The sequence below is a fragment of the Lemur catta genome, chromosome 6 (genome assembly GCF_020740605.2).
Source record: "Lemur catta isolate mLemCat1 chromosome 6, mLemCat1.pri, whole genome shotgun sequence".
Classification (NCBI taxonomy): domain Eukaryota; kingdom Metazoa; phylum Chordata; class Mammalia; order Primates; family Lemuridae; genus Lemur; species Lemur catta.
In genome coordinates, this window is record NC_059133.1 from 58760144 (window position 1) to 58772535 (window position 12392).

Below are 12392 nucleotides of genomic sequence, written 5' to 3' on the forward strand. Positions count from 1 at the left end.
TGCACCACCGTGCCTGGCTAATTTTTCTGTTTTTAGTAGAGAGGAGGTCTTGCTCTTGCTCAGGGTGGTCTGGAACTCCTGACCTCAAGCGATCCTCCTGCCTTGGCCTCCCAGAGTGCTAGGATTACAGGCATGAGCCACCACCCAAAACTGAGTCTTGATTCCTCCCTCCCCCATCTGTTCTTTCTTCAATTGTTTGCATCTCAATAAATGGTAACTTCATCCTTTTAGTTGCTCAGAAGAAAAATCTTGGAGTCATCCTTGACTCATCTGTTTTCTTACACTTCATGTCGAATCATTCAGCAAATCCAGTCCTTCAATCTTCAAAATATATGCAGAATCGGATCCGTTCTCACCACTCCACTGCACCACACTGGTCGAGGGCCACCACCATCTTGCCTGCATTACTGCAGTAGCCCCCCTAACAGCTCTCCTTGTTTCCACCCTGGCCCCCCACAGCCTGTTCTCCACACAGCCCCCAGAGCCATCATTATAAAACACAAGTCAGATCACTTCATTCCTCTGCTCAAAATTTTCAGTGATTCCCCATCTTACTGAAAGTAAAAGCCAAAATTTTTACCGTGGCTGACAAGGCCCCATATGATCTTGACCCTGTTCCTTCCTAGTCCTCCAACTGAATTGCTTACCACTCTCTCCTTTGTGGGTCCCTCCCCTTTAGCCACACTGACCTCCTTGAGGATGCTTTGCACATACCAAGCATGCTCCTTTCTAAGGGTCTGTGCACCTGCTTTCTGTCTTCTGGAATGCCCTTCCTCATATCTCCATGTGTTTGTTCCCTCACATACTTTTCCCTCCCCCTTTATAAAATAGAATGTCACTACCAATCTCCTCTACCCTGCTTTATTTTTCTCTGTATCACTTTTGACCACGGACAACTTTAAAGGCTTGAAGTAGAAAACCAGTAGCAAACCACCCCCTGGAATAGGGATGGGGGGAGATGTTGGAGGGGAAAGGGACTCTGCCTTGCCATTGGGATCTGGGGAGGAAACAGGGGACCAGGGCTGAGAGTTTGTAGGCGGAAGAGCCTACCTTCCTTTGAAGCACCGGCAGGCAGCACTGCCTCCTTGGGCTGGGAAAGCACAGCCCATCCATTAGACCCGAGTAGAGAAGGGGGCAAAATTCTGTCTAGGGTAATCCCACAGATCTGTTGGGGTGGACTGCTGAACGTGGGGGGCTTTCTGAGCCTCCAGCACATCGGGCTGCAGACCCTTTGGTGCCTCCAGGTGGTGGCCTATGGTGCTGCAGCAGAAGGCGTGTGAGGCAGAGGGTGGGCAGCGCAGCTGAGCTCACCGCCACGGGCGCATCCATCCCTCCTGGGCCTATAATTTGGGTTCCCCGGCCCTGGCCACCCCTATCAGCGGCTCAGCAACAGATGAGTCACCCGGGACCCCGGGCCAAGGCAAACATGGCAGGGGGAGGAGTAGGAGGAGGTTTCCGAGGCTGCTTTAGCCACCGCCTCAGTTGCTCGATGATCCCCCAATCTCCAGGGGCCCCCACTCTTTTCTTTGACCCCCGCCCTCCAGGGCCCCAGTGTTCTTCCCGCATTGCTCTCGCTACACCCTCCATTCCCATGATGGTGAGGACAGCCCTGCTCTCTTCTCATGGAAGGGAAAGGGGATAAGCTTGTTCACACTCCCTCTCCACACCAATGACAGCCCCCCACTTTCCCCCTCCTGTCATAGCCCCAACCCACGTCAAGGGCTCTCTGGTTCCCGCCCCTCCCCTTTCCTGGAGCTGGCCGCGTGCTTGGGGTATTAGGCAATGGGTGTGCACCCGCAGCCCTCTCCAGGCCCCGCCTGTCCCACCGCCCTCTAGCCGCCTGCGGGTCAGTGCTCAGGCCAGCCGGTCGGGCTGAGGGCACTGCGGGCCAGCTCAGGCCACCCAGTCTGCCTGCCTGTGGCCTCTTGTCCCAGAGTTGGGCTTCAGTGGAGAGAGGGAGCAGGAGTATGGGTCCTTAGATTTGGAACAGTCCAGCTTGGGGAGCCCTAAGGTTACTGAGAAGTTGAAAGCTATGCTGGTTGTTCTGACCCCAGCCCCTTCTTGGCACCTGAGTGTATGCTGAAGCCAGACAGGGGTAGAATCAGAAGGCAAAAAACTTGAGGGAGACCTAGAGCCATATGGAGAAATACTAATGTCCATGACATCCCCATGGAGAAAAAGGGGTTAGGAAACCTCATTTCCCTCTTCCAGGGACCTGGCTGGAGTCTCAGGCTGATGTGCAGGAAAAAGGATGAGGACATTGGTGGGGATCACCGAATCCAGGTGTAAGGATGAAAGCTACCGAGATAGGGCCTGCAGAGTCTGGCGGCCTCAAAAGCCACACATGTTTTGGCTCTTGTCCTCTAAATGGAAAGGAGGGTCAGGAGCCCTAGGTCTCCCTCTCTTCCACCGTTGAGGTAGGGAATCAGAGAAACGCAGCCCTCTCTGGTCCAGGCTGTCCAGTGTCAAGGACCATGGCACTTTCACCTCAGCCTGCTCAGGGCCTGGTGGTCAGTAAATATCCCAACAGATATAAGTTGCTGATCTCCTCTCTTCAGGTGGCTGTGCCCCCTATCCAGCAGTGACCCCTGCAGCACCAGGCAGAACCTGCAACAATGCAGACTAGGCCTGCTGCCCAGCAGAACTGCACTGCCACCACCAAGGAAGAGGTGACTGTGGCTGTGGGTATCAGCCCTGTGCCTCTGCTTACTGGGGGGCAGTCTCTGAGTCAATGTGCCTGGGGCGCACGGGGCCAGCCGTGCCTTGGGCTGCGGTCTGGCAGGGGCGGGGGGTGGCTGGGAAGCCTGGGGCCCCTCTCTGGCAAAAATAGCCCACAGTGGTTAGAGCTGCAAGGGTGAGTCAGGCGGGAGCACAGTGGCGCCTAACCCCTTCGCTGCCACTGGAGCTCCCTAAGGCGGTTTGCCTTCATCTGTGCACCCCAAGACCAGGTTCTTTCCTGGTTGGCCTTGGGCTGAGCTCAATTTGGGATCCCGAGGCTCTCCTCAGCCCCTGTGAAGCAAGTCTGCGCTGGGAGCAGGAATCTGAGCCCTCTGAAGCGCAGACCCAGGAATCTCAGGAAGAGGGTAGGAAACCTCCCTCGGCAAGGATGCCTGCAAGGCAAGGGAAATGTAGCAGCAGGCTGGAAATCTTTGGGGCCACTGCAGCCTCCGCTAGGACCAAACTCTGAAGCCAAAGCTGACCCCTCCCAAGGGGCAGTCCCAGGGCTTGGAGTGGGCGGGAGCCAAGCCGCCCAGACCTGCGCTTCTCCTGCTCACTCCAAGGGCTCTACGTGCAACTGTCCCACATCTGAGAAGCCTGAGGACTGTTCAGCTCCATCCTCTGTCTTGTCAAAGGTGCCCTCCAGCCACCCTCCTCTCGGTGGGGAAACTGAGGCAAGAGAAATGATGAAAGATTTGGTCACTTGGGCCTGGGCCTGGCTCCCTTGTCTGGGTCACTGCACCCTCCCTGCAGCCTTGGCAACCCCAGAGCAGGTGAGAGGAGCCCTAGCCACCTCCCACTTCAGTGGAGCCAAGCCTAACGGGCGTCGGGGGAGAGGGTGTGTGTGTTCACTGGGAGGAGGGGGAGCGGCTGCGTTCCCCTGGTCAAGGCGCGGGGTGCGGGGTAGGGTGGGAATGCCCCGGGCTCGGGGTGGGGCCGCAGCTCCGACAGCCCGGCAGAGCCACCGTGAGCTCGGCGTGAGCAGAGCCAGAGCCCTTAGTTCTTTGCTCGCCGGCTCGCTCGCTCTCTCGATCACTCCCTCCCTCCCTCCCTTCCTCCCGGCGGCCGCGGCGGCGGCGCTGGGGAAGCAGCGAAGAGGAGTGGCCCGGCCCTGGAAGAATGCTGCTCTGCCGAGGGGGCCGAACCCGACGCAGTCTCCCCACGGTTTAGGCAGCCCGATCCGAACCCAGGAGACTCAAGCGTGCCGATCGCGGACCCTGCACCCGAACAACTGGAGGTAATTGGACCTGGGAAAGCAGGGAGGGCAGGGACGCGCACACGGGGACGAGACAGGCACGCGGGTAGTCAGACAGACACGCATCCTCCCACAGGAGCACAGAGAGGCAGAGAGAGCCAGAGATATTGCTAGAGATAAAGACACAGCGATAAGGGAGTGCCCCCAGATTTGGAGAGCAATGATCATGAGATCCAAAGGGTGGGGACCAGACGGGTGCTGTGCTGAGGAGGAGAGCATGTAGTTAAGAAAGGTGGGGACAGGGAAGAGGATTCAGCTTGCCAGGGTCCCTTTCAGGAGGTAGCCAGGCTCCTCTCCCTGTCTTTTCCACACCTGGAGCCTCTCATCTTTCCCTGCTTTGCAGGGAGGGGGTAGAGTGGGGTGGGGGAGCCCATTCTTAGACCTTTCCGGTGGAATCTGCCTGCCCTTGAGGGCACCTGGAAGCAACACCCCTGTAGGTGGTGGGGAACCCCCTCCCTAACCCGCCCCCTATCCCTGTGAAGGCAGGGAAGCGAGTTCTGGGGCCCTGGAAGAGGGAGCGGTGGGTGAGGTCCTGGAGCAAGTGTTTTGTGAGTCTGTGTCTGAGTTTGCATGTGAATGTGTGTCTGGGTGCCTGGCATTGTGTCTGACTGGGCAGGGATCCAGGGGCGCTCGCGTGAGTCCTGAGCTGGGAGGCTGGACTCTTCCTTTATAAGACCTCCAGGACTCAGGGACTCTGGGAACCAAGGGGTGAGTCTTTCTGTTTTGTTTAAGGAGGGATGAGAAGGGTCAGTGGGGTGGCACCAGTGGGTTAGGAGTCCGAAGTAAGGGATCCTTTGGTTGCCGGGGCGAGCTACCCTATTCCAGAACCCATATCAAATCTCCCTGTCCTGCAGGTCCTGATCGATCTGCCCACCGGAGCCTCCGGGCTTCGACATGCTGGAGGAGCCCCGGCCGCGGCCTCCGCCCTCGGGCCTCGCGGGTCTCCTGTTCCTGGCGTTGTGCAGTCGGTGAGCAGTTTTCCAGGCTACGGGAGAAGCACTGACCGGGTTGGGGGGAATTGGAGAGGGCGCGAGGCCTGGATCGCAGACGCCGACACGCCTTCTCCGTTCCCAGGGCTCTAAGCAATGAGATTCTGGGCCTGAAATTGCCCGGTGAACCGCCGCTGACGGCCAACACCGTGTGCTTGACGCTGTCCGGCCTGAGCAAGCGGCAATTAGGCCTGTGCCTGCGCAGCCCCGACGTGACAGCGTCTGCGCTTCAGGGTCTGCACATCGCAGTCCACGAGTGTCAGCACCAGCTGCGCGACCAGCGCTGGAACTGCTCAGCTCTCGAGGGCGGCGGTCGCCTGCCGCACCACAGCGCCATCCTCAAGCGCGGTGAGCCTGGCTGGGCGGGTCTGCGCCGCCGCCTAGGCAATGGGGTTGGGGTGGGGGCGTGCAGGCCGAGGCGCGCGGAGGCGAGAAGGGACGGGTTCGCGGCTCCGGGAGGGGCCTCCCTGGGAATCCCCCCCACCCCCCAGCGCGCTGAGCCGGGTCTGGCCACCGCCTGGGCCCATGAGCGCCTGACTTACACCTGCGCGCTGCGGGCAAGGCAGCTGGGTCCCCTGCTCCCTTACCCTAGGGCCTCCCTCTCCTGCCTCCGCCCAGCTTGATCTGGGTTGCACCTGTGAATATGAGATGCCCCCAGCCCTGGAAGCTTCAAACGCCCCCCTATCCCTCCCCTATTTTTCTCTCTTCTCCGTCTTTGCTGGACAAGCCCAGGCTGGTGTCCCCAGAGTCTCAGCGGGGGTGGGGTGACGCCCCCAACCGTTTAAGGGTTAAACATGTTCCCCTAATTGCTGGGGTTCCCAGGAGCCAGAGCTGGGAACAACAAAGACCCTGATGGCTTTGAAGCCGAGAGCAGCCCCCTCCTCTGTGTTGTGGGGGCCCCAGGTGTTGCTCACCTGAACAGGTGAGGAACTGCTGGAGGGACGGAGAACAGGTCACTGCCAGCCTGGTCTAGGAGACATGGTCTGGGAGACATCGCTGCCTCTCCCCATGCTCTGCTAGAGCTCACTCCCTGAGAAGTAAAGATCTATGGGGGCTCAGCCCAGCAGTGGGGGCAGTGCTTCGGGGACTATGGGGTTAATAGGCAGCTGCCATCTGCGGGGAAATTCCCAAGACGTGTGCAAACAGCTTCACCCCTGGAGGGTTGGGGTTGGGGGATCAGGAGGCTGGCCCAGGAGCCCTGGATCCTGGGGTAGGAGAGGCTTGGCCTCTAAGGAGGTCCTGTCTCTCATCTTCTCAGGGTTCCAGAAAGCCCCTGCCTAAAATGAAGTGAGAATTCCCCCTTCCCCACAGGGCCTGGTATAGGGGAAGGCTTTGATGCCCAAATAGTGAGCATGTCTATCTAAGCCTGGGAATGACTTGTCAATCCTGAGCCTCTGTGACCCCCAAAACATAACAAAGAAGCCAACTTTTTTAAGAGGGCCTTAGGGAAAATCACCCCCGCCTCTCTCCTCCTCCCAGTGTTTTATAGGGTAATAGCAGGTTAGGGTAAACATAAAGGGCAGTCTTGAAGGGAAAATATAAAACTAGAACCTGGGAAGGGGAAGGGCAGCTCTATAGCTCCAGTGCTTTGGGGATGTTGGGGTGGAGAGTAAGTTGGATAAAAGACTGATTAAAATAACCCTGAAGAAAAAAAGAACCCCAAAGACCTCTGCTCCCACCTCACCCAAGCTCCCTGCAGGGCCGGGGAATTTCTAAGACTTTCAGATGTAGAACTCAGTGAATGCATCTTCAAAGACCTTAGGGACTCCCTCTTAGTCATCTCCCAACCCCAGAGGTCTCTCCCTCTAGGCTAGCTCTTTCATCTACACCTGAAAACCACAGATTTACGGAGTGAGAATGGGCCTCAGAGATCATCTTGATCCATCCTCTCCCTTTATAGATGAAGAAACTGAGGCTCTGTGCTTTCTATTTTTTTTTTTTTTAAGTCTCCTAAACATTCTCCAGGATGAGGCTCTGTGCTTTCTGTTCCCTTCCTCATCCCTGTCCCCAGTGACTTTCTCTCAAATCACTCAGCTGGTGAATGGCAGGGTCAGGATTCAGTTAGGAATTTCTGGAATTGGAGGGGGGCTGTTTATTTCCTTCCACCTCCCCACTCTCTCAGCTGCCTGCCAACCTTACCACCACCATCACACCCTTCTCATCCCCAGGTTTCCGTGAGAGTGCTTTTTCCTTCTCCATGCTGGCTGCTGGGGTCATGCACGCGGTAGCCACGGCCTGCAGCCTGGGCAAGCTGGTGAGCTGCGGCTGTGGCTGGAAGGGCAGTGGTGAGCAGGATCGGCTGAGGGCCAAACTGCTGCAGCTGCAGGCACTGTCCCGGGGCAAGAGTTTCCCCCACTCCCTGCCCAGCCCTGGTCCTGGCTCAGGCCCCAGCCCTGGCCCCCAGGACACATGGGAATGGGGTGGCTGTAACCATGACATGGACTTTGGAGAGAAGTTCTCTCGGGATTTCTTGGATTCCAGGGAAGCTCCCCGGGACATCCAGGCACGAATGAGAATCCACAACAACAGGGTGGGGCGCCAGGTATGTGTATACACCTTGTCCTGGGTCTCCCTAGATTTTGAGGCCTGGCCAGAGTTTGAGAGGCATAGGAAACTAATAGGACGAGGTGTAGTGGGTGATTGCCACTCACTGTCAGCAAGTCACCCAATCTCAGTTGTGCATCTGTAAAGAGAGCCTAATGATACTTAGTTAAGACTGAGCTAGCAAATAGTGCACCCGGCATAGTGCCTAGTTCTTGGATCATTGTATAGTAGCTATTATTACAGCTGCCTACCCTACAGAATTTAGATGTGCTCTGGGCCAGACTCCCCATTTTATCAGCACTTACTCTGGGTAGGGCACTGGACTGGAAGTCAGAACAACTGGAGTTGAACCCTGGCTCTTACCACTAGTGACTGAAGATGGACAAATCACACGACTCTGGATTTAGTTTTCCAATCATAAAATGAGAGAGTTGGGCTAATAGATAACTTTGTAGTGCCCTTTCTCCTCTGACAGTCCATGTTATTCTTGCCTCCATTTGTCCCTCCCTGTGTTCTCTGTTCCCTTCCTTCTCCTGTGCCTCTGTTCCTCTGTCCATTTGCTGCCCTCCCCTTCACCTCTTCTCCCTCTACTGCTCTAGGTGGTAACTGAAAACCTGAAGCGGAAATGCAAGTGCCATGGCACGTCAGGCAGCTGCCAGTTCAAGACATGCTGGAGGGCAGCCCCAGAGTTCCGGACAGTGGGGGCAGCATTGAGGGAGCGACTGGGCCGGGCCATCTTCATTGATACCCACAACCGCAATTCTGGAGCCTTTCAACCTCGTCTGCGTCCCCGTCGCCTCTCAGGAGAGCTGGTCTACTTTGAGAAGTCTCCTGACTTCTGTGAGCGAGACCCCACCATGGGCTCCCCAGGCACGAGGGGCCGGGCCTGCAACAAGACCAGCCACCTGTTGGATGGCTGTGGTAGCCTGTGCTGTGGCCGTGGGCACAACGTGCTCCGGCAGACGCGAGTTGAACGCTGCCATTGCCGCTTCCATTGGTGCTGCTATGTGCTGTGTGATGAATGCAAGGTCACAGAGTGGGTCAATGTGTGTAAGTGAGGGTAAGCCTCACCTTGGGGCTGGGAAAGGGGGCTGTATGAAAGGGGCACCTTTTCAGCCCTTTGCTCTGATTTCCATCCAGGGTCAATCTTGGCCCCTGAAGGCTCAAAATATCTACCTGGAAACAGCTTTGGGGGTGGTGGGGGTCAGGTGGACTCTGATGTGCAGCCTTCTCCCCAAAAGTTTGAGGGCCTTGGGGGAAAGATGTTACCCCTCTTCTGCTCCTTAAACACCTGAATGGACTAAGATGAAATGCACTGTATTGCTCCCCCTTCTCAACTCCAGGGCCCCTTTAACCCTGACTCACACCCCTTTTGGCTAAGGAGTCCCTGTAGTTTGACCACTCTTCTCCCTTGAGGGATAACCACAGGCATTGTGTGGAGCCATAGTTGTGTATCTAGAAAGAGACCATCCACTCCTATTTGCTATTCCCAAATTCCTCTACTGCAGCCTGGGGTCCCTCTTGTGGGGTAATGGGAAGTAGTGGTAGAGAGTTTTTTCTTGGGGAAGGGACAGAGTACTGGGGGACACTATGCCCTGAATCCTCAGAGAATTGTCTGTCCAGGCCCTTGGGGAAGTTGTCTCCTTCCATTCACATGTTAAAGGGGACCCTCCAAAGGAAAGGTTTTTCCTAAGACTCTTGGGGCCTCTTTTTCCTCTTCAGCAGGAGGGGCGGGCATAGATAATTTATTGTACTGAGACTTGTTCTTGGTTCCTGTTTGAAACTAAAATATAATAAATTAAGTTACTGGACTGGTGGATGCAGATAGTGATATAGCTACCCACACTTGGGATCCAAGTCCATGGCTTCTTTTCCAGGTGAATTCTCCTACCCTCCTACACTCAAAGAATTTATTTATGTAAATCCTGCTGAGTTTCACAAAGGATTTGAAATGGTCTTCAGTGACTAAGTTGGTAACTTTTAGTTTGTAAAAACCAAGAGGGACTTCTAGGTGGGAGGGGCTATAGAGATCCAAATGTAAGCCCTGTTTACTATGTGCCTCAACTCCAGATTTCACCTTGATCACTGCCCTAGAACAAGGGTTGGCAATTTTGTTTTTCTGTTTTAAAGGGGTAGATGATAAATATGTTAGGCTTGTGGTCTTTGTCCCAACTACTCAACTCTGTCATAATGACTAAACTCTGTTGTTATAGATCAACAGCAGCTATAGACCACACAGAAATGAATGGGGATGGCTGTATCCAATAAAACTTCACAAAAGTGGGCTGCAGGACCATATTTGGTTCTCTGGCTGTAGTTTGTTGACCCCTGCCGTAGACCATGAAGTCACCTTTGTCCTGGGGGGTTCCAGTCTTAAACATATCTTAACAATGAGATTGGGCCCAAAAGAGCAGGTACTTTTTTCTCTGGCTCCAAATGAGAGAACTTGGGAGGCAGAGGTAAAACTGATGGGAAACATATTAAAGGGATTCCTATGCTCAAAATGTGACTTTTTTTTGTTCTAGAAACCAGCAAAACCAGCATGTTTTCCCACTGAATTATTTGTATATATATATTTGTCCTTCCTTATTCAGAGCTCTTTTGCATTTCATCTTAGTAAAATAATTCCTTTATCTTTTAAGAGATAACCATAACTAAAGAGAATAGAATTTCTTTTATTCCAACCTTTCTATCCCTAGCCCCAATATCTTTGAAAATAAACTATTATCTCTCTAAGATTTGATGCAGAAAAGGGATATACATCACATGTTTAGAACTTTACAAATAACTGCATACCTACAAGGTGCTGCAAAAAACTGACTCTAACAGGTCATCTTCTTGGCCAAGGAATGTAGAAATTGTTCTCTCACTTCTCAAGGCAACAGATATATCTGCAACCCAAATTACCCTCAAAATCAGGTGAAATGAGTGGAGCACAAGGGTAGCAAGGAAATTTTGAGGAGTCTTGGGTTAGGGTAAATACTTCATGGCAAAATTTTATGTCTTGAATTTTCACTTGAACATTGAGAATTCTGGGCTTGGAAATGTGATGGAGGCAGATGTTCCATCCTTACTTCAGGCACTTACTAAACCTAGTGTGTGTATGGGGAAAAGAGCAAGGGAGAGGGGATGCACCTAGAATGAACATAGGATATGAGAGAGAATAATGATAAAGAATATCCAGAACTGGAATTTCTGATACTCAGGAAGAGGAAGGGGAATCTCTAATGGAGTCTCAGCAAGAATATTTCAGCTTTTTCCTGTTTCCTTCCTCTGTACTCCCTTTGGCTCCCTCTTTCTTTTCTAGCTTTCCTTCTTCTTTCATCAGACATATTCTGTGGCAAACTTAAGCCCCAAACCACAACCTTGACAAATTCCAAATGGATTTTGTCAGCAAGGCCAACAACCGCCCCTCCCCCACCCCCACAATCCTGCCACTCCCCAACCCTGCTCCTGGCACACACACGGGGCTCAAGCCCAGGCCTGGGGTCAGTGACAGGGTTGGAATATGCAACCCACAGAGCTGTTGGCTACAATTTCAGCTTTTACTAGTTTCCAAAGAGGGAGGGAGAAAGACTGATGGACTGTAAGTCAGGCCTCTTGTCCTCCTTCAGCTCCAGATAAGCTCTACTCCCTCTGGCCTTTACCAAGTAGCTAGGAAATTGGGGAGTGAAAGTGGCCAGCTAATTGCTATCTGGGCAGCACTCCTCCTATCTCTGCTCCTGTTTGCTCCATGGGCAGCCCACTCTGATGATGCAATAGACATTTTCTTCTCCAGACTCCGAAGAGGTGAAGGACCGAAGAGCTGGGAGATTCTCCAGTCCCATTTTTAGTCCTCACTCAAATACCATGGTACCTGCTGCTAACTGTATTAGGCTGTCATTTTTTTTTTCTTTTGAGAGTCTCACTCTGTCATCTGAGCTAGAGTGCGGTGGCATCAGCCTAGTTCACAGCAACTTCAAACTCCTGGGCTCAAGCGATCCTCCTGCCTCAGCCTCCAGAGTGCTAGGGCTGTCATCATTTCTGTCCTGTTGCACCTGGGATACAACCTTGAGATCTGAAGTCTTGGGCAGGAACATTGACAGGTTCCACCTCCATGTCAGAGTCCTAGAGGACATGTGGGTGTGGTAGGGGAACTAGGGAGGAATTGAAAAGCATAATTTCGGTGGTCAATGGTTGATGTATAACATGGTGGGGTGTTACTAGAAATTTCTAGGAAAAGAAATGGAAAGAGTAATCATGTGGAGGTATCACAGTATCACAATGCCCACTCTAGGAGTCTGTAATAACACTGGAGGAGTCTTTTGCCTTTAAAGACACAGACCTGCCCAGTGTGGTCACAGCTACTTGCCAGGCAGAGGCAGGAGTATAGCTTGAACCCAGGAATTCAAGGCTGTAGTGCACTGTGTGTGGTCATTGTGATTGCTCCTGTGAATAGCCACTGCACTCTAGCCTGAGCAACATAGCGAGAGCCAGTCTCTTAATAAAAAAACCCAAAATACAGAAGTTTATCAGAGCAAAGGCCCTTACAGCAATGACCCAGGACAGAAATAACTCTTCATGTTATAACAGATTCCTTGTTATCCATCTTATCCCTCCCCATCTTAAATTAGAGTCCTCTTGACTTTACATTCTAAGATCATGTTATTCTTCAGGTTAGCATAAGAGAGAGAACAGACTGGGATAAGGGACCGGTGAATGCATACACCAGATATTGATGGGAACAAGGGATAGGCATAGTATGGCTACCAGCCTAGTTCTTCTTGGAAGGAGACAAAAAACAAGGCAAAAAATTCAGAAGAGCAACAATTTTGGCTCAAGCCTTAGGGAAGAGTCATGTGTTCCCCCATACTGCTGTAAATGAGAGAGGGCACTTAAAGAATCTT

The 12392-nt window shown here is 53.2% G+C and overlaps 1 protein-coding gene across 1 annotated transcript; it reads left to right on the top strand.

Moving 5' to 3' along the window:
* The first annotated feature begins 3277 nt into the window (after window positions 1-3277).
* WNT10B (Wnt family member 10B) lies at window positions 3278-9317 on the top strand. The gene is made up of 5 exons (XM_045555035.1): window positions 3278-3955; window positions 4828-4941; window positions 5048-5310; window positions 7131-7504; window positions 8106-9317. Exons 2-5 carry the CDS (start codon window positions 4868-4870, stop codon window positions 8562-8564), a joined length of 1170 nt encoding a protein of 389 aa, XP_045410991.1. The 5' UTR covers window positions 3278-3955; window positions 4828-4867; the 3' UTR covers window positions 8565-9317.
* Window positions 9318-12392: the final 3075 nt, after the last annotated feature.